The sequence below is a fragment of the Myotis yumanensis genome, unplaced genomic scaffold (genome assembly GCF_028538775.1).
Source record: "Myotis yumanensis isolate MYYU_CA2020_CCGP unplaced genomic scaffold, mMyoYum1.0.hap1 SCAF_22, whole genome shotgun sequence".
Lineage (NCBI taxonomy): Eukaryota > Metazoa > Chordata > Mammalia > Chiroptera > Vespertilionidae > Myotis > Myotis yumanensis.
In genome coordinates, this window is record NW_027223773.1 from 4,851,027 (window position 1) to 4,863,543 (window position 12,517).

General features: G+C 44.9%; 1 protein-coding gene across 4 annotated transcripts in view; it reads left to right on the top strand.

The window, feature by feature from the left end:
• The window catches only part of MTR (5-methyltetrahydrofolate-homocysteine methyltransferase), a 41,478-nt gene that overhangs the window by 10,843 nt on the left and 18,118 nt on the right, over positions 1–12,517 (top strand). For 2 of the 4 annotated variants that reach the window (XM_070401037.1, XM_070401038.1), the window contains 7 exons: positions 991–1,052; positions 2,139–2,206; positions 2,591–2,670; positions 4,482–4,594; positions 5,984–6,124; positions 7,424–7,609; positions 11,719–11,898. In XM_070401037.1, the coding sequence (XP_070257138.1) occupies positions 991–1,052; positions 2,139–2,206; positions 2,591–2,670; positions 4,482–4,594; positions 5,984–6,124; positions 7,424–7,609; positions 11,719–11,898 (830 nt within the window). Of the gene's footprint in view, positions 1–990; positions 1,053–2,138; positions 2,207–2,590; positions 2,671–4,481; positions 4,648–4,706; positions 4,776–5,983; positions 6,125–7,423; positions 7,610–11,718; positions 11,899–12,517 lie in introns of those variants that run through there. The other 2 variants (XM_070401039.1, XM_070401040.1) reach the window with 2 other exon arrangements.

The following is a 12,517-nucleotide window of genomic DNA, read 5'->3' on the forward strand; positions in this document are numbered from 1 at the left end:
TTACTCCCACGTGGAGGGTGGCCAGTGAGGAGCGCAGAGCGGGAGAGGGGCTCTTCTCCGTGCCTGTGTTCACAAAGAGCAGGCGGAGACCCTTGTGTCTTATTACCGCTTTCCCTTCTGAGAGTGAGGGCTTCTAGTTTACTGTATGTAAAAATTACCGAGAGATTTGTAGGTAATTCTCAGACTACCCAATGACATAATGGTAATTCATTTGGGTTAGCCAGATTTCCTGGTGAATGTTTGTTTTTTTTTAATATGTTTTTATTGATTTCAGAGAGGAAGGGTGAGGGAGAGATAGAAACATCAATGATGAGACAGAATCATTGATTGGCTGCCCCCTGCACGCCCCCTATTGGGGATCGAGCCCACAACCCGGGCATGTGCCCTTGACCAAAATTGAACCCGGGACCCTTCAGTCTGTAGGCTGACACTCTATCCACTGAGCCAAACCAGCCAGGGCTCTGGTGAATGTTTCTGAGCACTGCTTACCTACTTAGGACTAAAAATCATTTCCTAGCATATTTTTCTCCAAATGTATACATTTTAATCCACAATAAGTTTTATTTCTCACCAGGAGCAAGAAACTGGAAGGGGATAAGAGATAAAATAGGACATTGGATAATCACCTACTAACATCTTACTTGGGAAACGTTATTTGAAAGGAGACTGGTTGTGTTTTGTGTTTTTAATTGCGTGTCTGGTGCTCATTAGCTTCAAGGACATAGTACTCCCCCAACCTCAGCCCCAGCAGCTGGGTAATGAATGAATTTCCTTTATGGGAAGGCGGCAGGGAGTGGGGGCTCTGTCCCACAGAGTAGTGATGCTTTTCTTTCAAATGGAAAAGAAATAGTGGATGTTTATCTTCCTCTGTGACTTCTGTTTTTGGTGTAGTGTCTTTACTGGGTTTAATTATAATGCTCCATTTAATTTAAATATAAAATGTCCTAAAGCCTTTACAAATCCAGTAATGGTTGCAATACCCTTTCTCAGGTCTTCCCAACACCTTTGGTGACTATGAAGAAACGCCGAGCATGATGGCCGTGCACTTAAAGGTCAGGAGTACTCTCTCACTTGGTTGAGATAGGGAAATGACATTTTAGATTTAGAATATTTAGAAGCATGTTTTTTCCCCTAAATAAATTCCAGTGTATGTGCTATAATGAATAAAGTCTTAGTTATTCCTATTTAAGATGGTGGCAGTGGAGGGAGAGGCTGGCTGGCAGCCTCCTCCTCCCCAGATGGTACCGGTGGCTGTTGGGAAATTCCCAGTGAGGTCCAACTGAAGCTACTTGAACTTGACTCTCATACAGCCCTCCCAAGGGGTGGCTCCTTACTGCCCATCGTCACCACCACTACCCCCCATTCTCCTTCCCTCCCATATACCTCCTGTCTGGGAATTCTATACCCACTACCTAGGTAATGAGCCCATACTACCCACCACCCACCCTATTACTAACCCCAGTCTCTTCCTTGTTCCTTGAATCTGTAGCTTCTGGCTCACTGACATTCTTTCCTAAACGATTTCTGACTTAATTCCTATAACTTTAATACCTTATGCAGGTGCTCTTGTCAGTGTTCGGACTTCTCAGTTGCTTGACTTCCTCTCTTGTCCTGCAAACTAGCCTGTGGTTAAACCCCAGACCCACACTGACCTGTATGCAGCCATTACCACCTGGGGTTGTTGGAGGACTTGAAATGTGGCTATTGTGACTGAGGAACTGAATTTTTAATTCTTTAAAATTTTTAATTAATTTAAATGTAAAAACTTTATGTGTTATTTGAAAATGCATTATCTAGTTCATATTCATTCAGCGTAGCATATGGGCAAAAAATCTTTATTATGATCAGATAAGCAAGTAAACATTACATTTTAAATGGGATAAAGGATTTCGTAGATCTGAACTGTTTTAATGTAATACCTGGGGCATTAAAAGCTTTTTATCTAGAGTTAAGTGTTTTTAGCTCTCTTTTTAATGTAAAGTTGGTTCTTCAGGAAATGTAGGATTTTTTCTGCTGAGTGGGTAGTGGTGAGTTTAGAATTCAGATGAACTCCCTAGAGTAGTGGTCGCCAACCGGTGGTCCATGAGGTCCGAAAGGTTGGCAAACGCTCCCCTAGAGCCTTTTTTTCCTGAATGCAGGGCTTTGCTATGGATGGCTTGATCAATATCGTCGGTGGATGCTGTGGTACGACACCAGATCACATCCGGTAATAATCACCTCTACATATTTTCCCTTTTGGCATGGCATGAATTGTGTCCTCTTCAGATTCGTGTGTCGGGGCCTAACTCCCCGCTCCTCCACCTGTGGCTGTGTTGGGAGATAGGGACTTTAAAGGGGTAACTAAGGTGCACAGCTCAGCCACACACAGCAGGCAGGTTAAACCCTGGGCAGGCTCAGAAAAGCTAGGCTCAGTGGTTCATTTCCTGCTCGACTGAGAAAACGAAAAGGTGTAATTGCTGCTGCACATTTGGGACTAGGTATGTAATTACGTGCATAATTGTGCTAAATAGACTTAATTTCATAGCCGGAAATTAGTTTAATTTTATTTTATCCTGAATTAATGGGTATAGTGTTTTCTCTTTTAACTCAGGGAAATTGCTGAAGCTGTAAAACACTATAAGCCTCGAGTTCCACCTGCCACAGTGTTTGAAGGGCATATGTTATTGTCCGGTAAGTAATCCAGACATGGCTTGTATGATTTCAGAAATGGTTCTCTTCTTGTTTCAATGTTACCAAAGGTGAAACAAGAAGAAACCCATTTAGATACGATTTTTATTTTATTTTATTTTTTTAAAATATATTTTATTGATTTTTCACAGAGAGGAAGGGAGAGGAATAGAGAGTTAGAAACATCGATGAGAGAGAAACATCAATCAGCTGCCTCTTGCACACTCCCCACTGGGGATGTGCCCGCAACCAAGGTACATGCCCTTGACCGGAATCAAACCTGGGACCCTTCAGTCCACAGGCCGACGCTCTATCCACTGAGCCAAACCGGTTACGGCTAGATACGATTTTTAAAAAGAACTTAGGTGTAAGAATGAAAGAATCTTTTTTTCTGATTTGAATTTCTTGTGCTATCTCTAAATTGCTTTAAAAATAATCTTCAGTTAGATTTTTAAAGAATGACATCAAACATGCTCTTTTCAGTTGTTCTTTATAAATTGCATACTTGTGAAGAATGCAGTTTGAAAATCAGCCACTTCACGTTCATAATAGATGAGAAGCGCTTTGTGCGAGATGCTTCTAGGGCCCTGATACGGGATCTCCTTAGCGGTTAGAGCTGTGCCCTGCTGCCTGCCCTGTAGCCTCAGGGCTTCACCTGGGACCAGGGATACCCTGGGGCTGGCAGGGGTGGGGACGAGGCTATAAAGGTCATTATCAATGGAGAGACTCACAAGCCCGAACTAGGATGAAGTGGTCCCAGTTGGTGAACAAATACTCATCCATATTCATGATTTTCCTCCTTCATATCTGTCTCTTCTTCAGCCAGGGCTTTGGCAAAGGATTCAAAGCCATTTTTTTAAACCACAACAGTTATGATTGTTGGTCTGATTTTATGTTTGCCACTGTATCTAGTCTCATTTTTACAGTAACGTTATGGGACAGATACTTTTACTGACTTTGTTTTATAAGCTCAGAGGCTGTGAAAAGTCACCTGAGTTGTTCACTGAGAGGCTGGGAAGGGCTTGAACCCGGGGCTGGCTGTCCTCAGAGCCGCCTGTACCCCCCTAGCGAGACACAGTAAATATGACTAGAGCAAAACAGTTAAAGACCTTTGTTGTAGTGATACTTCACACTGTGTGTTGCTTTTCCCTCAGTGTAATATATCTATATTTATTATCCAGTTTTGCCCCTTGGTTGGCCGATAGCAGGGCAGATGTCATTACCCTTCGGCAAATAAAGGGGCAGAAGCACCCCGTGGCTGTGCCCGCAGTCAGCTCCTGAGTGTGAACCTGCCCAGGAGAACCTCCTGTCTCAGGGCCCAGCCTGGGCTCTTCCCGCCCCGGTCAGCCTTGCTGGCTGCGTGCGGGTTCTTGGACTTGGATGGAAGAGACGGTAAAGCCAATGGATCAGTTTCCAGCTGCTGTCTCGTGACCAGCTGTGGAGCTGCCGTCTGTGTGGACAGCGTGGAGCAGTCCTTGTGATTCTGACATCATGGCTTTTGCCCCAGACTCTTGATTAAACAGGGAAATGATGGTATTTTTTTCTTGTCGGAGCTGGTATGAGTCAGCTCTTTAGAGAAATTGGCAGTTTAAAGTCCTGAAGTATTTCTTATTTGAATGTCTGGTTGTAAATTAGCTGCAGCGTAAAGTTTACTTTCCTTGAAGAAGGTGCTGGTCCTGTTTCCACGTCGCATCTCGTGTCTCATCTCATAGGCACAGAGACTTTTTACTCTCTTATGAAGACATTTGTGTCCCGCCTGTCTCATGTCACCGTGTGCATTTTCAGAAATTTTTCAAAGTGCTTCTCCTCTTCAGGTCTAGAGCCCTTCAGGATTGGACCCTACACCAACTTTGTTAACATTGGAGAGCGCTGTAACGTGGCGGGATCCCGCAACTTCGCTAAGCTCATCATGGCGGGAGACTATGAAGTGAGCATCTCAGTGCGACGCAGGCATCGGCCATGTTTGTGGCTAGACAGCAAGTAAATGAAACGGCTTTTGATAGCATTTGAACCGGTTATTAGCCGAGCTGCTGGGAAGTGTGAGAAGAACTGTGACGTGTTTGCAGTGGGCTGGGCTGGTAGGAGGATGAAGCCTCGAAAAATCCAAGGTGCTCTTGTTGTTACTTGTCAGAAAGTACTGCACTTGGGCCATGAGTGGGATGAGCTGGGAGGGACCTGGTTCTAGCTATTTCTTTTAATTGGGAAGTAAGTTTAAAATTTTGTGAATACTCTTCATTTTTGTTTCTCACAAATCCTTGTGGGGAAGTGAAAGCCAAGAAAATGTGAAGTCCTTATGAGCATATCAGGCAGTGTTTACGGTGGTATTGCTTCTATTAGCTGCAGACTGAAATGCATACGCAAACACAAAGAAAGAACAGGCCTGCCTTGGGTCGGTCACATGATCCTTTAGCCAGAGTGCTTTTAAGCTGATCCCTCTGTGGATGAGCAAAATGTAATCCAACCAGAACCAACCCGAAACATCCGGATGGAGTGTTTTTCTTAAGAAAACAGGAAGTTGAAAATGGAGTCTGGGCTTTAATGATGACTTATCAAAAATCTCTCACTTGAGGTTTTGCAACTTTTAGGAAATAGATCTTCCAGAAACCCCTACCAATGTAGACTTTGTTTTAATCATGAAGAAAGGGCCCATTTACCATCCTCTCTGGAGCTATTGATTGCTCCTCCATGGCCTCTTTCCGTAGCCTGGATACCTGGTTCCTGACAGTTCCCTTCAGCCCTCTTCCCTTCCTTGCACTACTGCTCACAGCCACGTGGGCCTCTGTCCCATCCTCCCCAGTTCAGAAGCTTCCACCGGTGGCCTTTTGCATCCGGGATAAAACCCAAACTCTGCAGGTTGTCATTCAGTGTCTCTGCTTAGGCCCAAACTGCCTTCCCTTCCTGGATGTCCCATGAGGCTTGTTCAGGCGTGCTCCCTTCTGAGTCCTCGTGACCTTCATACTGTGCAGGGTCTTCAGTTGGCAATGTTTCCATTTATTTTATTTATTTATTTTTTTGGTGACTATTTTGTGGTCAGATTAGTTCAGGTTACAGAGGGCCCCCACTCCAGGCTGAATTTAGATTCTTTATGGCAGGAAAGTGGCCTCAGTGGATTCTGGGTAGTGAAATGAGGCGAGGGGAGAGAGTTTAAGGTTAATCTCCGGTGACTGATGGGAGGAGAGTAGGCCTGGAGTCAGGGAGGCTAGCCAATGGGTCGTGCGTCACTCCAGAGAGCTGCTGGGGATGGCGAGGGATTCCTTGGTCAGCCTCTCTCCACTCGCCTGTCCTCATGCTGCTTCCTCCTGCATTCTTTCCTCAGGCAGCCCTGAGTGTTGCCAAAGCGCAGGTGGAGATGGGAGCCCAGGTGTTGGACATCAACATGGACGACGGCATGCTGGATGGTCCAAGTGCAATGGCCCGGTTTTGCAAACTCATTGCTTCCGAGCCTGACATTGCCAAGGTTGGACACCATTTTTCTGCGTCAAGGGAATGTGCATGTCTTGCTCTGTCACTCGTTTAACTTTGTCATTTGCCCCGTTGATCTGTCATCTTTCTCATACACTGGTTTTCTGTTTTCCCAGTTAAAAACCCTGAGGCTTCTGATGGTCACTTTTCTCGCTCAGTGTTAGCTCGTGATAAAAGCCAGGCTTCTAAGAGATGTGACTTCAGCTTGGCTGTTTTCCAGGCTTTTGGAATTGGTCACAAGAATGGTTTGTGTCCTCTGATGTCTGGATAAACTGAAAACCTGCTTTTTGGATAAACTGGAAACCTGCTTTCCATGTCTCTGAAGAATATACTTACCCTTCCTACAGAATCATTCATTCCATTCCTATTGATAACAGTAACAATAGGGGATTTGTAGTCTCCGCTCTGGTGTGATACCTGCGCTTTGAGGGGTCCAGAAAAAAGGAAATTCCTTTTGACATTCCAAAAGACAAAAGGCTCTATTAGGGTGAAAATTGATCTTCGTCAGGGAAGATTCTAGCCTAGGACATGACTACTACCACAAACTGCTTTTAGTTAAAAAGTTCTAACTTCAGACCATCCTTTGTGGTTACTTTTGGTCTCTGAGTTTGTAAGGCTGCCATGCAGGCCTCCCCTGGGCTTGTCAGGTTTAGTGTGTGGTCCCTTTGTGTCCACAGTCTGACTTATGAATTGTGAAGATAAAAGTGCCTTGTTAACTGTGAAGGACCCCATGTAACTTAAGGCATTATGAACGACTTAGTGTTCTGATGGCTACAGTAATTTTTTTTCTTAATCTTTTCTGGTTTTGCCCTTCTGTTATCAGTGGGGTGCCCTCTGAGTGCCCACCTGTTACAGGTGAAAGTGGAGTTCTTGGGGTGCCGCTGGGAAAGAATTTCCTGAGGCCCCTTGGAGGATGGGATTTTGTGGAAAGCTTTATTGATGGTGTAAAATTAAGGGGGTTCCCCTCCAAGATCCCACCTCCCTCCATCTCGCCGTGGAAGAAGTCCAAGCTTGTCTACAGCAGGGCCAGAATTAGGCCACTGCCCATGGTTTCTGCTCCATGTTAAAGTCCACATCTGGCTAGCTCCAGTCCATTGCATGTGGGGTCTGCATGTAAGACTGGAATTACTTAGAGTATTTTGGGCCTTAAGAACAGGTGCAGTAAAGTCCTGGCTCTTGTCACACTGTCCTTTGTTTATTGTTTCCCCAAGGAAGGAAGGGGGACTGTCTGGGAGTCCTGGAAGGGAATTTGTGGCGACTTGTCCTTCTGTGATTTCCTGCCCTGCCACCTCAGGTGCCCCTGTGCATTGACTCTTCCAACTTTGCTGTGATCGAGGCCGGACTGAAGTGCTGCCAGGGCAAATGCATCGTCAACAGCATCAGCCTGAAGGGAGGGGAGGCCGACTTCCTGGAGAAGGCCGGGCTGGTCAAGAAGTTCGGCGCCGCTGTGGTCGTCATGGCCTTTGACGAAGAGGGACAGGTGAGCGATTCCTTTTGTCCCAGCTCCGTTGTGTCACCCGGGCTAGGCAGAGCAGTGGTGAGAGCTGAGTCCAAAACAGCCGTGTGTGTGTGTGTGTGTGTGTGTGTGTGTGTGTGTGCATGCCATAATACCATGTATCCATACACATACATGTACGTGTACAGCACACTTGTATCTATATACATGAACATTTGATATATAATAAAGTCTTTACATCAGTTGAGAAAGGAATTATTCGGTAAGTGCAATTGGAAAAACTGGCTATGGGTTTGGAAGAAAATAAAGCTAGAGCCCCATTTCCCCCCATGTACTAAAATAAAGTCTATATCAATTAAAGATCTAAATGTAAAAAACAAAGTTCTAAAGAATGTATGGGAAAATATTCATCTAAACTCAGGAAGGCAGAAAGAAAATGAGTAGAGCTGTCTGTAAAAATGTAACTGGTTGCAATGGGAGTAATAGCAGTGGGTTAATGTCCCTAATATGTAAAGCGTTTCTATAAGTCATAAAATAAACCCCCCAATCAACGTAATAGAATAATGAATAGCTTTGGTGGGGTCACTCAGTTGGCGAGAGTGTCGTCCTGATACACCAAGGTTGTGGGTTCGATCTCCCGTTTCCTTGTTCCTCCTTGGATCTCCTCTGTCCGTGGTGCTCTGAAGTCTTCTGGCGATGAGCCATCCTTTATGTTGAGCACTCAGCCAGCCCTCTGTAGGAATCCCCTTGAATTGTGTTATCCTCTCTGTGGCATGCGTATTATGCAGATATTAGATGTTTTGCCGATTTTTTTTATTTATCCTCCTATTTTCCAATTCTGGCATTTGCTCTGCTCATCTGTTCCTAGGTGTATTTTTAAGGTAGAGCCAGTGGGATTTGCCGTGGGCTGTGGGCTGTGAAAGGAGGAGGAGCCAGGGGTCTTTGCCCAGGGCAGTTGCCAGGAGGAAGGCTGAGAAGCAGGGGTGGGTAGGAAGGACGGGCCATGTCTATGGGGCATGTGGGCTGCACAGCTAGCTGTGCAGGTGATTCTGGGTTTCATGGGCCAAGCCTGGCTAGAAGACAGGGTTTCCTTACTGGGGAATTACCTGTAAGCAGATGGTATTTAGACCGCGGTGATGAGCTCAGTGGCTGTAGTGAAGAGGCCCCGGGGGGCAGGCGGGGGGCAGGCGTGGGGGACTCAGGAGGAAGTCTGGGAGCCACTGCGCTCCAAGGCCAGAGAGAGAAGGAGGCCCCATCATGGGGGTTGGGAGGAGCAGCCTGTTTGGTGGGAGGGGGACCAGAAGGGAGGCTTCACTTGGCTTCTAAGTGAAGAACAAGCTTCCAGAAGGGTTCGATGAGCTATTTTAAAGAGTTGTGGGCAGATCTAGTAGATGAGACCAAGAATTTACCACTGAGTTTAGAAAGGGGGGAGTGAAGGATCTTGCTGTTCTGTTTCCAAGGAGATAAAAGCCTAATTGGAGGGGGTTCAAGAGAGGATAGGAGAATTGGAGCCAGTAGGTGTGAATGGCTTTTCTGAGGAGTTTTGCTGTAAGGGGAAGAGGAAATTGGGTGACACCAGAGAGGGACATGAGGTTAACAGGGTGTGTGTGTGTGTGTGTGTGTGTGTGTGTGTGTGTGAAGACAGACATGTGACAAGATGGTTTTGTAAGCTGATGGGACTGATCTGATAGAGAAAGGGGGCATTTGCTAGGTCCCTGCCCTTGTGGGTCGAGGGTTGCCATCAGTCTTCGCATAGAGAGGAGACAGGTTGCTCACAGTCTGGAGGGAAGGCAGGGAGGCGGCAGGCAGGGTGTGAGAGCACAGATGGCAGGCAGGCAGGGAGCCGGTCGTCTGGCTGGTGTTTCCTCGGTGCCGTAGGAAGCGAGGTCACGCTGAAGGAGACTGGAATGCCGTGTGCTCCCTAAGAGGAGCTGCCTGCTTAACCTGAGTGTAAAGCAGAAACTCTCCCACAGGGAAAGGTGCTTGTGCTTTTAAAAACACGCACTCCCTCTGGCTCCATTTTCTGACTTTTCAGCTCCTTCGGTATGGAGTCTGGGCTTCAGTAATTCTAACGCCTTGGAATTAGCAGTTGATCTCACTTAGTCCTCAGAGCCACCAGCTGGGGTAGCTGTTGTCCTGTTCACTGTGGTTCAAGGTCAAGTCTCTCGGAGGAGACTGAGGCAGGTCTCCACGTCCTGGGTTATCCCGTGCCTTGTCAGCACGGCCGGTGCTGCATCGGGTCTGAAAACAAGCTTTTCCATTTAGGTCGAATGTGACCACAAATAAGAAGGTAGGGAAACATGTTCACTTGCCTGTTATGCCTCTGATTTTAGCATAATTAGACATAGATGCTAATTATAGAATTGTGGTTTTGAAAGTTATAAAGACCAAAGCAAAAAATTCATTTCCCTCCAAAGTTCAGAAACCAACAACAGGGATATTTGGGATAAAGGCCTGCCTCAGTTGATGGAGGTCTCCTGGTGATTCGCCTCCTTGGATGATGCCTCCGTGGTAGGGAGAAAGCAGCCTTTGAATTGAGAGCCACTGTTGCAACTAAACGAAGCAGAGCGTCTCACCTGCCTCTGTTTCTGCATCTGCTGTGGTCTCTGGTTTATATTTGTGATGCATGTTACAGACCAAACTGCAAGGTGAAGGCCAGATACAACAGACGGGCTGGATTAAAGCAAAATGGAAGAATCTCCATGTTTTTGGTTGATGTTATTTTTATCAACTGTTCATTTTAACTCTAAATAACAAAATATAGAAGAACACCTTTATTGTTGAAATATCTGTGGGAAGAATAACTTTATCACTACTGTCTCTCGATTCAATTTTCCTTTACTAATTGAAGTGATTATTTTCATATGACAATGTTTTTTTTTAAATCCTCAGACATGCTTATTGATTTTAGAGAGGGAAGGGAGAGGGTGGAAAGAGAGAGGGAGAGAGAGAGAGAGAGAGAGAGAGAGAGAGAGAGAGATGTGAGAAACATTGATCTGTTGTCTTATCCACACCCTGACTGTGGAAGGAACCTGCAACCTAGGCATGTGCCCTGACCAGGAATCAAACCTGCAAACTTTCAGTGCACTGGACCACACTTCGACCAGCTAGGCCTCATATGACAGTTTGTGATAAGGTTCCTAGAAATAAAATTATCACATAATAGCAGAATAGACTATATTATCTTTTATTTGTGTAAGTTACATAAAAGAATAACCATTATCATTCTATAATGCATCCATTATATTCAATACATTTTCCTATGTTAAATTTATTTGAAAACCATTTTCCAGTTTATGGAGAAATAAAGCCCCATTGGGATATTGATTAAAATTTAATTCATCCTAACCTTTAAAATAATGAAGAATTGGTGTCTTGCCACTATTTAGATTTGTACTTCAGGAAATGTATGTCTTTCCAATTACTAATCAATAAGGTTTATAGTTTTCCTTAAATAGGAAAGCTCAAGATCTAGGTATTTTGGGTTGTTTTGCTGTTGTGACTGGCTTATGCTCCCGTCCAAATATATTTTCCTTCAGCAGTGGTTTTTTAGATTTTCATTTCATAACCAGCCTTTTCATTCAATTTGGATAAATTGATCCTGTTTTCCAGTCGAACATGTTGGGATTTCCTAGGGTACGCACCATAGTGTTATAAGTAGTCCCAGGAAACTGGAGACAAGAGTTCTTAGTTTTCCCTTTGGTTTTGCTTTGCTGAAGGCAATTGCCCTGAGCCTAGGAGTTGATCCCCACATTTCCTCCTCTGACCCTTTCTGAACCTAGTGGAAGTCTGACATTTTGTAGTGGCTGCAGGGAGGTCACCACTCCTGGCTAAGATGACATGACTGAGTGCTCCTATTCTTGGGCGTTCCTTATCAGATGGGTTCTATTTTAAATTCTCTGTGCGTAAGAAACAGACTTATCCAGATTCCCCTCAGAACTGGCGGTTTATGGCAGGGACATGCGGAACACGAGCTTCCCTTGGTCCCCAGCCCCCTGGCCTGGGTGTTGGTTGTCTCACAGGAGTCACAGCAGAGTCTTTAAACCAGTTCCTCCTCGGAGATAATTTGAGGAATGATTAGAGGCTGCTTGGCATTTTCTGTTTAAATGACAATCTCTTGCTCCTTCTTCCAGGCGACAGAAACAGACACCAAAATCCAAGTGTGCACCCGGGCCTACCATCTACTTGTGGGAAAACTGGGCTTTAATCCAAATGACATCATATTTGACCCTAACATCCTCACCATTGGGACTGGGATGGAAGAACATAGCTTGTATGCTGTTAATTTTATCCATGCGACCAAAGTCATTAAAGTGAGTCTGGGTGATTTCTCTCTGCACAGGACACTGCTCACATCTACCACGTGGCTCCAGTGAGTCGTTCGAACGTCATGAATATGTATTTATTGGCTGGGAATGTCGACATTCTTGCTCTTAGGTAGTAAATTGGTTTTCTGAAATTTAGGGCCCTTTACTATTTTTCTTTTATGTTATTTTGAACTGAAGTGTAACACATACTGCAGAATATATAAAAATAGGGTATAATAATTAATTCTGAGGCATACAGTAGCTCTCATTCAGGTCGTGAGAACAAGCAAGGCTTTTCAGTATTTGTGGTGACTAGTAGAACAGAATCACCACAAATAATGAGAATCCACTGTATAAAGAGTTGTAGTTTAGTTATTCCTGTTTCTGAGCTTAATAGAAATAGAATCTAAGATTCTTAGCCTTTTTCCTCACCCAACTTCCTTTTAAAGATTGACCTGTGTAGTTGTAGCTGTATTTTGTTCGTTTGTATTAATGTCTAATATCCCGTGGTGTAACTGCTCCATAGTTAACTGTTTTGCTGTTGACAGACAGTTGGTTTGTTCTGTTTTTGGGACATTGTGCTCGATGCTGTGTGAGCATCCCTGTGTGTGTCTTGGGCACACGT